The following is a 13,941-nucleotide window of genomic DNA, read 5'->3' as shown; positions in this document are numbered from 1 at the left end:
AAATTGATAAAATCATTCAAATGCACTACTGTTTTGCCGAATCACTGGTCACTGAAATTATAGGATAATGAAAAAAAATATATACTCACTGAGTAAATGCTGCAACCAATGCCTAATGCTGTAATTATCTATATTAATTAAATACAACTAAACACAAAACTGCACTTCTGTGCATACGTTAGCAATAGGAGTGCTAGGGTCGGAAATATGCAAATTCGAAGATTGACAACGTGTTGAAATTCCAGTCTGTACTAATGTTTAAAGTGAATGCAGTTTCTGAGAGTGATCAGTATTCAGTAGTTTTGATTCAAAGGCATAGTTTAAGTGAAGGCCAAAAGTGTTAGAATCGAGGGAAGTTAAAAACAAATTGAGGTGGCCAAAGATTTGAATATCCCTTCTCAAAGTGTCATATCAAAGTGTGCCTAAAAAGAGTTTAGAAGCCCTTTTTAGGTACTAGATTAGTTAGCTGATAGACAGGCTGATCAAGGCCACCAAGAGAAACAACTGCATCAGAAGACCGTTTTCTGTCATTGTCGGCTCCAAGAAATTGCCAAGCAACTACAAGAGATTTGGTTTTAGAACTTCAGGCTGCCACAAGAACTTGCATTCTACTGCTCTAGTTATTCAACTGCTGCATGAAGGCTTAACGAAGTTGGACTGTATGTGAAAAAAGCAATGGTTTGTGTCCCACTCACTCCAGCATCCACAGAGACCCATTTAAACTGGTGCTACCGTCATGTTCAACGGAGCCAATACAAAAGGGCCGGAGTACTGTTTACTGACAAGTCCAGATATAATCTGAACAGCGATTCCAGATGTATTTTGATCTGGAGAGAGCAAGGAACATACAACCTTCCTTTGTCCATTAAATACCCCATTTCCGCAACAGCAGTTTAATGTGGTGAGGAATCGTGAAAAATGCCACACCAAGTAGCATATCTTTCGAGGAGGTTTTGTAACCTCCTGGAGATATGTGAATGAGTTATTGGAATTCTAAGTTAGACTGTTTAGGGATGCTATGGCCCAGTTTTTGCTAATGGATGGCAATGTTTGGCTCCATCGAGTATATGTGGTGTCTGTTTGCAAACAGAAGATATCACTCGAATGGACTGGCTACCTTACTCATCAAACATGAACCTGATTGAGCATGAGTGGCACGCCTTAGGATGCCAAATTTCAGTGTGCAAAATCCTTCCCAATCCTCCAGGAGCTGGTAAGAGCACTTTTGAAAGAGTAGCATCCAATTCCACAACACCTGATCAACACTTTGGTACAGTCTATGAAATCAAGATCTGAGGTATGCATATCTGCAGTAGGTGCCCTAGGTGCCTTCCACTATACTTGATTTTTCCATCATTTACCAATTTCTATAAATTTCGTTTTAATTTCAATATTCTGTGAATAATCAACTGCCAAACAACGTAATTTATATTAATTAATGCTTCTGCAGAAATTTCCATTAATAATTTTTCATTTAGCACCAGTTATGTTTTATTTCCGTCATTATCCTTTAATTCTGATGACCAGTATATATAGTTATTCCCGGATTTACCCAACACATGATTTGTGTAAATTTACATTTATGGTAACATATAAAAGCAGCAACATTTGAATTGATGGCTACAAATTAGGAAAAAGAAAACATACACAATTCCTCCTCCTTTCATTAATTTAGTCACATCTTTATAGACATGATGTTCATGGCTAATTTAATCTTGAAATGGATTCAAAAAACAAAACAAAAAATGCATTAATAATATGTGGCACTTAAAGGGCTGAAGAATAAAGCATCTTTCCCAACAATTCTGAAGGAAAAACAGAACCAGTTAAGTGTTCTTTAGAAGCACAGAAAGAAGATATGCAAAAGGTGATACTAAGTATTAAAAAACATCATGTCTTTCCTAAACATCAGGTCTGAATATTACAAGGTTCTGAATTTCTAACATTACTACTGTGAGTAGCACGAGTAAGCTACTACTACATGAGCAAGCTGTCAAATTTGCAAAACGTGAATGTAGATGGCTTCTATGCAAACGCAGAATTGTTAGAAAATTATATTTCTGTAGAATGTTTGTGAATGAAGCTCCAAACTTCATAAAGTAAAAAAATGCAAAAAATGTTTTAATTTAGTGAAAAAAAAGAATTCAATGAAATCTTTTACAAGCATTTATTACCTTACAAGACTATGTCCCCCCCTTTGCATACTCACTGATGGATTATCACATTTCATATGCTTCAATTTTTCAACATACACCCACCACTATCATTTTTGATATGCTACAAAGGAACATTATACTATTTCAAACTGTCAAAATAGACAAATGATATTAAAATGCTAGGAAACTTTAACTCACTGAAACATGTTGAGTTTTAACCTTCTTTTAATGAGTATTATTTGATTTTGTTCTGTGAACATAAAATGTGTAACTCTAATTAACACATTGTGAAAGGTTTAGAAATGTTAACCACACTGATTTTTGGGCTAATGTTTACTGTACAATACCCCTTGGTTTTTGTCTGAAAAAAAAATCGCCAAGCAGTGTTGGTTGCTTGTGAAATCTAGAAGCTCGCTGCGCGAAATCGGTTTTTCGGTAACCATTGTTTTTAATGTTGGCAAAACTCTTCTTGGGGAAAATTTTGGATTTTTTTTAGTTTTTGTCATCAAAAAATTTTTGTTAAATTTATCACAACATGTTTAGCGATATTTATGTTGTGATAAATTTAGATTTGGGTTATTTTTTCTAATAGTAACCCTTTTGTATGGTTCCGGGTTAGGTTTTTCAATTGCTGAGTTTGCTTGCACATGAGTGGTATGGCTTTGGATTTTGAATTTGCTATTATTTTGCTGTGGGTACCATCATTTGAGTATGTCTGAGGTGGATAAGAGGATGAATGTTGATGAGCCGAAACGACAAAAAATTTAACTGAGCTTACCTGGAGGATGGTGGTGGGAAGCCTACATGCATTTGGTCATTTGAGTATGTCTGAGGTGGGTAAGAGGATGAATGTTAATGAGCCGAAACGACAAAAAATTTAACTGAGCTTACCTGGAGAATGGTGGTGGGTATGCATGTGAAAATAAGGTATGTTAAAAAATTGACATTTCATTTATTGTTAAAAAAAGGTTTGCTGTTTAATGTTTTTTTGTTAGGAAATATGTATTTTTGGTTATTTGTTCAGCTCTGTGTGTTTAGACAGGAACGTATTTTTTTCTGGTTACCATGATAGTTTTAAATTTGTTTCAGCTTCCTGGTTTTGTTTAAGTGAAAATAGATCAATGTGAACATGGACAAAGGCAGTGCACAATGCCTAGTTTGCGCAATTCTCTGATTTTTTTTTTTTAGTCCAAAGGGATTTGAATCCCGAAGGACTATCAGTTTCGTTTTGGCATTTTGCGTCGGACTCATAAATGTCGGTTCACTTTTCAAACTGTTGCCACAAAATGTTAGAGTCCTGCATTATATTTGAAGAAATTAAATAATGAAAAATCTGCATAAATGTATGTATATTTCTCGTATTGTGATAAAACAACGGTACATAGAGTCATCGAATTTTGAATAACGTAATCCTCCAACAAATATGAGCATGTGGAAGACCAAATTTGAAATTTGTTTTATGATCGATTTCCTATTTTTTAAAATTTTGACGAATTTTTGATTAACAAACTCAAGGATTTCAAAGCGAGCAATGGCAACGTTGTGCAGAAAAAAACATTTTTATCTCCAGCGCGTGAGTCTCTGTATCGGAAATTCTAAAGATATGCTCGTTTTAAAACTATTTTGCGATATTGCTGTTGCACTGGATCTTATGGTTTAAGTGCGAGGAACATGATATTTAATAAAGAAAGGTAACACACAAAATGTTAAAAAACACCCCTTTGGACGTAATTTAAAATCTGAAACATTTCAGATTTTTTTTTTTTTTTTTTTTAAGCGAAAATAGGTCTACGTATACATGGACACCGAGTTTGTACAAGTCTTTGACTTCTTACTTTGGTTTTGTGTAGCGGCCATCTTAAAATTGCCGCCAATTCTTCCTGGTGCCGATCTTGGCATCAAAAAAGAAACGATTCGCCAAGGTAGAGTATATTTTTACCAATCTTTGTATGTAAATGTAGCACTAGTATGTTTCTGAGCAGCAACGTCGCTTTAATGAGATTTTCTGTCATTCTGTAATAACTTGTTATTTAAAATATTTTATTTCCTTATTATATTTCATGACTCTTCATTAGTATATTTAATAAGCTACACTCAAGAGATAACATGCAATGATTTTTTTAAAAGTTTTCTGAAGATATATGAATAATTTTAGTGCACATATATGATTTATCACTATTAGTTATACTGTATTCTGTTTTAATTTTTTGTTATACACACCAAAACTGCTTACATACACACATAAAATTTAAATAGCATAAGTAAGATTACAAATATTTCAATAAAAAAATATTTTATAAGAATTATGAGTACTCTTCCATTATACCCCGCACGATAATTGTTGTAAAGGGGAAAAAAAAAATTGTAATTACCGTCGTCAGAAATTACTAAAAATAGTACAGACATTTTATTTACATTTGTAAACTAAATAATTATCATTTATTCACAAAACTTATTTAAATGCCAATACTTATTTTTGGCGGAAACTGCTTAGCAATCGCTTCTATGATCGAGTCTAATGAATCATATCCGTTCACTTTTTTTTTTTTTCGCCACATGAATCCTTCCAAATATGATGGCAAATATTGATGATTTGATGAATAATCTGGGATAACTTGTATTACCTCTATATTCACCCTACCTTGCCCCCTTCACACTTTATTCTCTATATGGCCTAGAGTTCAAGTCTTTAGAGACTCACAAATAGCAAATCAATAACTTCTTTAAGAAGAAACAGCATTTAAAAAAAAAAAAAAAAAAATTCTCTAGCTGGTAGAAAAATTACAAAAAATCAAATAAAATGGAGCCTCCAGTTAAACGAAGCTGTTTTATGTTTTTGTACTGCCTCATTTGTATTTATCATAAAAAAATACCAAAACTTTCCAAATGACCCAATACATCATGAACGTCATGAATATGGCAAAAAAATAGTTGCCACTGTTATTAGATTTCCACCAAGCTTCTGCAAGATACTGTAAACATTTATAGTACTTTATATATGTAGAAGGCAATAGAAAAACTAAAGAAATGGGGCAAGTGCAACATGGAGGTTTGAACCCAGGGGGAGCCCAAGAGCGATGCCTAGTGCAGGGAGGAAAATTATGCCACCTGCGCATGACGTCATGTCATGTGGGTGACAGTCTGACAGTCGTTAGTTCTCGGCGTTTGTTTACATTCGTTGCATTTGATCTGGGATACATTTGATTTGTGTTGTTAATTTGCTTTTATACCTAGTCGGAAATGGCAAGTTGTGTTATAGCGTTGTGTCAGAATTATAGAAGGAAAACTAAAAGTCAAGGCATCACATACCATCGTTTTCCAAGTGATCGTAAGTTATGGACTATTCGCTGCAAAAGAGCAGATAATTTCAACATCGAAAATGCCAGAATATGTGCTATTCATTTTATCATAATTTTCCTTTTATGAAGGAGACTTATAGCGAGATATTTAATCTCAGTGTCGTGTTTACCAATAGTGACTACCTGAATGATTAGTTGATAAATTCGCTTATCCAAGTTAATTCACATGTTTTGGTTACTTTCTTTACATCCCAAAAGTAATTCTATGTATTGAAGCAATGTCTGGGTTAAGCATTGAGAACTAAGTAAACTGATACATGCTTCAGAAGAAAGAACAATTTCTCGACCACACTATGATGCAAACATCGATGAGCGAGCAACATATTTCCTTCAATGTTGTTTAACTGATGCATATGTCTGATGTAATTTAATTGATATAACTAAGTGAACTTACACATAGCTGACTCTGAAGGAAAACAAATCTGTGTATAATGCTAGAATACAAATAGCGAAAGAGTAAGTAGATACTCTTCAGTGTTATTTAACTGCTGCATATGTTTTAATTTTGATTCCATATAACTTGTTTTTAATTATAAGAGAAAGAAAAATAATTTAATATTGAACACATATTTTGAGTATAACAAAAGTATTTTAAGAAACAACCTGATAAAAATACATTAGTAATTAAAAATATTTAATTTGTGTACAGGCTGAATTGAAACTAAGATGTGGTGGTGTATTTAATTATGGCAAAGCACACTAGGGCTATCTGCGTAATAGGTGTGATGCCTTCTTGGAGGACTTTCTCAGGTAAACTGGATCGTATACACATTACACATGAGGAAAACCACGAAAACGCCCATGCAGCCAGCCCGTTCGCGGGATTCGGACCGAACTACCAGTGTTCAGCGACTTTACCGCTCAGCTGCTGGTGGGCTGAAACTAAGATGTATGGCAAGTTTATTATTATGCGTATATGTCTAAGAAAATGTATTTTAATTGTTCCATTTTTAATGTATGGAAGGAAGAATAGGATGCCGATATCGAAGATTATTTACTATAGCAAATAATCACGTCAGGATAAATGTTATATAGAAATCTTGGGAGTGTAAGGGGTTATAAGAGTACTTTTAGATTATACTGAAAAAATATGCACTTCTGCTAAAATCTGAAGTGAATCAGTATGAAGTGACTTTTCACTTTAAAAAGAATGTGATAAGTATACTATTTAAAAGTATAATGACGGATATTAAGAAATTTGTACAATTTTATGGTATTTAAATATGAATTTGTTAAGTCAAATCTTTTTATATATATTTTTGCTTGAGATATGTAAATTAAACTGAAAATCACGATCATATCTTTCTCATGGAATGTCAAAGTTCATTTGTATTAAAAAAAGTGCATGAGCAATGAAAATAAATAGAACAATACTTTTTTATTATGTTTTTACCATGGTCTTAGCAGTTATGCCATCATGTGTTCTGTTCAACAAAATTTATTTAGTGCAAACAATACTACGAAAAAATATTGAAAAATACCTTGTTTTACAATATTTATTTCCCTTAGTTAACTTAAATATCGTTTTTCATTTTCTAAGGCTTCCCTTTACGAAAAGAATTTAATGTTTATAATTATTTTCAGCATTCGTACGAATTCTATGCATAAAATAAACATTTTCTTTAACAAAATACTTAATCGGAAAGTATATACCCGGTATTTCCGGTGTATCTACCACATATAAAATGATCATTTTGCTTTAGTTTACATTTTTTCCATTACCAAAATCATGTAGCAGACGCGTCGGCCGATGCGTCCTGTCTCCCGGGTGACGTCACTACCAGCAACCAATGGCACGCTTTTTCCGTTCCTGGCCTAACCTTAGTATATTAAAGAACCTTGGTTTGAACCCTCGCCATGCAATTATGACTGGAAGCACTTTTAAATTCCTTACATGACATTATGATGAAATTTCAAGAAATCATAGCTCCTTTAATAAGGCCCATTAGGAAAACTAATACGTGCATTCAAATTATTTTGGTAGGGGTACAATATAAGGCCTCAATCTTTAAATTAATTAAGCTCATAAGCTCATAACATTTGCGGTTTTGCAGCTGAAGATGATGGTTCGGTAAAACCATCGAAACTAGTCCTGTGAAAATTTTGTGAATATAACGCTGATTTTTGTTGTTTGACTTCTGAACTCATAAGTTCTCTTTTTAAAGAGCATTACGAAATACAGATTCTTCAAATAAAACTAAAATTACTTTTTATTGTTTATTTGCATGGTCTCCAGATATCAGACAATCAGATTTTTGATATACTGCACTTATAAACAGGATTAAAAAACTCCATTAGCATAAATTATTATGAAATACCATATACTTTCAAATATATAAGTTGAGAATTTTGGGGGGGGGGCGCTGAAGTTTGGGATTTGATCTATATGCAGTGGCACCCAAAAGTGTTCGTACACTTATGATTTTCATTGAAAAAGGGCTCTATCCATTAATTAAAAGTAAACTTTCTGAATGAGATTTTAATAATAAGATTTATAATCTATTTGTAACAAAATTACACGAAATATTTTTAAAATATAGCGAAACTTTATTTTTAAAAAAATTAATAATCAAAAAATGACAAACATTTTATGTCACAAAAGTCTTCGTACACTGAAATATTTTTGGATAAAATCAAAATTAGAATTATCGTCTGCCGCTTTTTTTACTTTTTGAATTTTTGATTTGGCATTTAAAAAATCATTTGCTTTAATTTTTTATTGTTTACTTTAGAATATTCTATTTATTATTGAAAAATGGGTCGCAATCGTAAAGAAATTACAAACAGCATTGAAAAATTGATAATTTTTCAACATATTAGTGGTAATTCGAAATATCGCTAAATTAGTTCATTTATCCCATTCCACAGTGCAGCTTGTGATAAAACGTTTTAAAGAAGAAAATCGTATTGAAAACAAGGTAAGAAAAGGTCGACCGAGAAAGTTAACTAAACTTGATGAGAGATTCATTACACTCAAAAGTCGTTAATTCGGACTCGTCGGAACTTCGGCGATTCCGGATTATCGATTTTTCCGGATTATAGATCATCAGTTTAAATCTCGTAAGATGGCATGCAGAAATTCTAAAATTAAAAATATGAAGCCTTAATTTATGAAATAAAGAACAATTATAATCTAAAGGGTATCAAAATTTACAAAAAAAAAAAGCTTAATATTTATTTGTTTACTTTATTAAACATTTCTTTCAATGTAAGTTGTTTTAAGTTGCTTTGTTTTATGTGATAATACCTTCTCTTTAATTCTATAAACGGACACAATTTCTTGTTCAGTTACAAAGTTCCACTGTTCAAGTCCCGTTAATTGTTGTGCTGAGAATAACGACTAACTTGTCAGTCAAAATTTTTTCGTTTTCACTAACCTCTCTGTCACATTCTTTCACGTGAAATTGATGAACAGATTTCAGAATGGTTAGAGAAACAAAGCATATGTCTTTATCCATTTTTTGCAGCAATTCCACTTTTTGTTTGATGGACATTGAAACATACTTTCGTTTTGTACGATCCTTTGGGAGCTCCAAAATCAGAAATTTTATTTGACATAATCGAAAGTTCAAGTTTACTTTTATAAAATTGCTATTACAGTCTGCAAAAAATAATAAGCCGGGTCCAATTCGAAGATTAAGGAACAAGGCAATCATCAACATTAACTGAAATACATAATTAGATAATTTTAGATTATACCGTCCGTTATACATAAAACGCGCACGCGAAAACATATTCTGCGCTTGCGCACACGCATATGCGCAGTGGTAAAAGGTCTTACACGCACGCGTAAACGCCTATGCGCATGTGTCAACGCGGCGCATGCGCAGAAAGTTTTTAGCTTTGGGGTCCGGATTATGGGTGTCCGAATTAACGACTTTTGACTGTATTAGAAAATTTGTGAAAAACTCACGTTTGAGTGCTGTAAAAGTTTCTGCAGAATTTAATGCAAAATTTTCTACTTCAATTTCACCTTAAACTGTTCAACGAGTTCTCAGAGAAGCTGGATTACATGGGCGTTCTGCCCGTAAAAAATTGTTTGTTAGTGAGAAAAACAGAAAGCTTAGGCTTTCATTCGCAAAATCAACGATAAATACACCCAAAACGTACTGGAATAATGCCCTATTTGCTAACTAAAGCAAATTTAACAATTTTTGGAAATGAGGAAAAATGAGGAACTTCATTCTAAGAACTTAGTCGGAACAGTTAAGTATGGTGGTGGAGGTGTTCTTGTGTGGGGGTGCATGCCAGCATCAGGACTAGTAATTTGGTATTTATTGATGGCATAATAAATCATTCTCTTTATTTAAATATTTTAAGAGACAATTTAAATTATCAGCCCAAAATTTGGGTATTAGAAACAACTTTATTTTAATCATGATAATGATCCTAAGCAAACGGCTCTCAACGTTCGCCTGTGGTGTCTCTATAACTGTCCACAGATTTTGAAAACACCACTTCAGTCGACAGATTTAAACCCCATAGAACACATTTGGGTAAAATCCTAGTATACGGTGCAGCCTTGGCGCGACTTTGAAAATTATCGCCAACACCAAAAATGATCCAAAGAACATCTATATATATATATACTATACACTATATACTATGTGTGTATATACATAGCATATATACTATGTTATGTTTAACTATATATTTTCTTTGTATGACCCGTTAACTACTCATCGCAATGTCCGGTTTTTACTGCTATCATAAAGTCGCCAAAAGTAGCCAAATCCCGTGTGCACCGGATACTAGGATACTAGTGCACCGGATACTAGGATACTAGTGCACCGGATACTAGGATACTAGGATACTAGGATTAAACATTTGGAAAGAACTGGAGGTTAGAGTAAGAAAACACGATATCAAAACGAAAAGTGAACTCAAAACAGTCATGATGGAAGAATGGATGAACACTGATACAGAAATTACGAAAAAAAAAAACTAGTAAAATCTATTCCCAGACGTTTAAAACTGCTAAAGGATATCCTAATAAATGCTAAAGGATATCCTAATAAATATTAATTTAACGAAAAAGGAAAATATTTACTAATATGTCAAATTTTTTTTAAGTGTACAAAAACTTTTGTAAGATAAAATATTTGTCATTTTTTTATTATTAATTTCTTAAAAATAAAGTTTCGCTATATTTTAAAAATATTTCATGTAATTTTGTTATGAATATAGATTTTATTATTAAAATCTCATTCAGAAAGTTTACTTTTAATTAATGGATCAACCCTTTATCAATGAAAATCATAAATATATGAACACCTTTGGGAGCCACTGTACAAGGTCCAAAATGATTTACAAATAATTCAGTTACAAAAGTGAAAGTATTTATGGACCATTAAACGCAATTTTTAGAACTTAAAAACAGTAATTCTTAACTGACTGAAACCAAAAATAAAGAATGATGACTTTGAAACAAGATACATTATTTTCGCATACATAACCATACATGAAAATCAAATCATTACCCTTCAAAACTTCTTTAACATTAATAACCAAAAAATAATGCGCAAGAAATATCAAAACATTTTTTAAAAAAGAAAAAAAAAAAGATTTAAACTGCCAGATTTTTAACAGATACATCTGTTTATAACAAATACAGGAAAGTCTTTTAAACGGAAAATTCACGTGAAAGACAAAACTGTACAAAAAATAAATCTTACAGTAAATAAAATTTATAACGCATATAGTGGCAAATTGCAAAATCGTTTCCTTTTAATATAAAATAATATCCATAAAGAAAGAAAAAAACAGTTACTTCGCAAACAAAACAAAAATTAACAATGCGCTTTCTATATTATTGATCTATATAATGTCCTCTAAAGGTCGATTCCAAACATAAACTACTTAAGCCTAACAGGCCCTCTGGTCAAATGTAAACATGCCAGCATTGAGACAAGATTTTAATATTTATTCTAATCATACAGATTTACTGAATTACGAAGGAATTATCGACTTCAAAAAATAACACATTTTCAAATTCTGAATATATATTACGAAAAGTGATACAAAATATACTCACAATATTTTCACCCAGATGGGTAGATCACTGGGTATGTCAACTAATCCTCGTCTGCCACAGTCAACTAGTTCACCTAGACAAGAACAACTTGACGGGCACTCGATGTTTTTGGTCCGTGGACATTTAATTTCATTGCATGAAGTCTGCGAACAGTCCAGTACCATAATATGTACAGAAATTAGTACCAATACTGTCGTAAATATGAGCAAGAAAGGCGCCATTACGTTGCCACGAACTCGAATGGCAAGTTAAGCCTGATGATCCCAGTTTCGAGTTTAGTAACAGTACAAACGAAAAGGTTTTTGCTCTCTGTTCGATAATTCAGGCATTTTGAATTCTTTAAATGTTTAACAGACCACAGATCAGGGGCCTTTAACCAGTATCCATGATCCATAACATAATATTATGATGCATGTGCCAATATAGACAGCTTCTGTAAACCTCCAACGCACTTCACTAACTCCCACGGATTAATGCTTCCATCATCCATACAGATGCGCAGATCTCAGCGAAGGAAAAAATAAGCATTCTCATTGGATATAGCTTGTCACGTGGCTTGAAGGATCGTCTAGAGAAGAATTCCCTGTAATAGGGAATACTACAATAACTAGGGAATTATTTGATAACTTTAGCTTTCTAATTTCGAAAATTAAATAACATTCTGCAGTTTTTGAAAAACAATGTAGAAATTGAAAAATTTCTAATTGCTTGACAATTTACATATTTATCATTTCAGATTTACACTAATTCATGTAGTTTACAATTCCAATTTCCTACTAAAAAACTGTTAAAGCCTACAAGACCAACTCTCCAGGAAACTTCGTAGTTGAGAAATTCATGCTAGACATGGGAACAAAAATGTGGTGGTGATTGAAAATCCCCTTGTATTTCAGCAGAATAGGGGTTTGAAATAAAAATTCTTGAAGACAAAAGATCCTCAACTTTATACACATGGGCATTGCCTGTCCAACATTTTATTGCTTTATAATAAAACTATGATTCCTATGAACTTTGAAAAGCATCGCCAGATATTGTTGTCGATATATTTGATTTTTTAGGCTCTCCGAGAGACCGATAATTAGGGAAGAGGGAGTACGAGGTCCACGGATTTCATTCGCGGCCAGAATTTGGATAGAGCTCGGGCTTTGCACAAATCTAATAATTGAATTCAATTTAATTCAACGTGTTATTTTAAAACGGCTGAAAGACAAGCAGGTTATTTTACAGATTTTGTTGCATGATTTCTAGTTTTTTTTTTTTTTTACAGAAAATGTAAAAATATACAGTATCTAAATATTTAACAATTAATTAAATAGTAAAAGATTCAAATTTTGGAATTTGGAAACCTGATGATTAAGAATGATTATTTTAAGTCAATTTTTTTTTAACTTTGCTTAAAGATTTTTAAGCTCTTATTTATCATACACAAGTGTCAGAAATTTTCTCATTTAATCGTAAATGCGTATGATAATATTTGAATGTACTTTTTTTGAAACAACGTTTACTGTATTTTTGTATTTGTAAGTCGCCCCTTTTTAATTAAATGTCTTATATATATATATATAATTTCGCTACTTTTGAACCGTAATCGGATGTATCTGATATTCATATGCAGACTTTTCTCTTAGGCACTACTTTTTTAATTGTACGCAATTCCAAATATCCGGTACTCAATTACCCAGATCCTTTATTCTTATGTTAAATGCTTAAATATTGCAGATTTTCGTATTTTATGCACATTTATGAATTAAATTAAATTCGATTATTATATTTATGCAAAGCTTAAGTCCCATCCAATTTTCACCGCGAATCCCTCAGTGATGGAATCCGAGGGTCTCGTACTTCTCTTTTTACCATGAGCCTCTCAAAAAGACTGAAAAATCAAATGCATCGCCAGGTATTATTTAGCTTCTTCAGGATTTAGTTACGTATTACTAATGTTTTCATTGATTTAAATAACACGAAAAACCTAAAACAGCATAATACCTACTTTTTTTGCACTGCATTTTTTTTTTTTTTTTTTTTTTTTTTAATTCTTACAACCCCACCAGTGGGCGAATGGTTAAGACCGCTGAATACTGGTAGTTCAACCCGAGTTCGAACCCCGATGTACGGGTTGGCTGCATGGTTGGTTTTTGTGGTTTTTTCTATGTGTGTTCTCAGTGTAAGTATGAGGCAGTGTCTATCAGAAAGTGTTCCACGAAGGCATACTAGTCTTTAAGCCTACGTACGTTTTTCCATATTCATATTCAAATAACCAGTCCATCTTCAACTTCAGTGGACTGCGATATACAAGTATATATTCACTCATCTTCAATGGACTGCGATAAACGCTATGAAATATCGCATGAGAGGGTAGGAACTATCTCAGAGATGGTTCGTAAATTGTTAC

General features: G+C 32.6%; 1 protein-coding gene across 1 annotated transcript in view; it reads right to left on the bottom strand.

Annotated features, from left to right (window-relative positions):
* Nucleotides 1-12,026, bottom strand: part of LOC118187356 (uncharacterized) — a 103,804-nt gene extending 91,778 nt beyond the window's left edge. Inside the window, 1 exon segment of the mRNA XM_035357559.2 lies at nt 11,550-12,026. Coding sequence (XP_035213450.2) covers nt 11,550-11,770 — 221 coding nt within the window. The 5' untranslated portion in view covers nt 11,771-12,026.
* Nucleotides 12,027-13,941: the final 1,915 nt, after the last annotated feature.

The sequence above is a fragment of the Stegodyphus dumicola genome, chromosome 8, assembly GCF_044657685.1.
Source record: "Stegodyphus dumicola isolate Sdum_Otavi_A_Nest chromosome 8, ASM4465768v1".
Taxonomy (NCBI): Eukaryota; Metazoa; Arthropoda; class Arachnida; order Araneae; family Eresidae; genus Stegodyphus; species Stegodyphus dumicola.
This window is presented reverse-complemented; position numbering and strand designations above follow the sequence as displayed.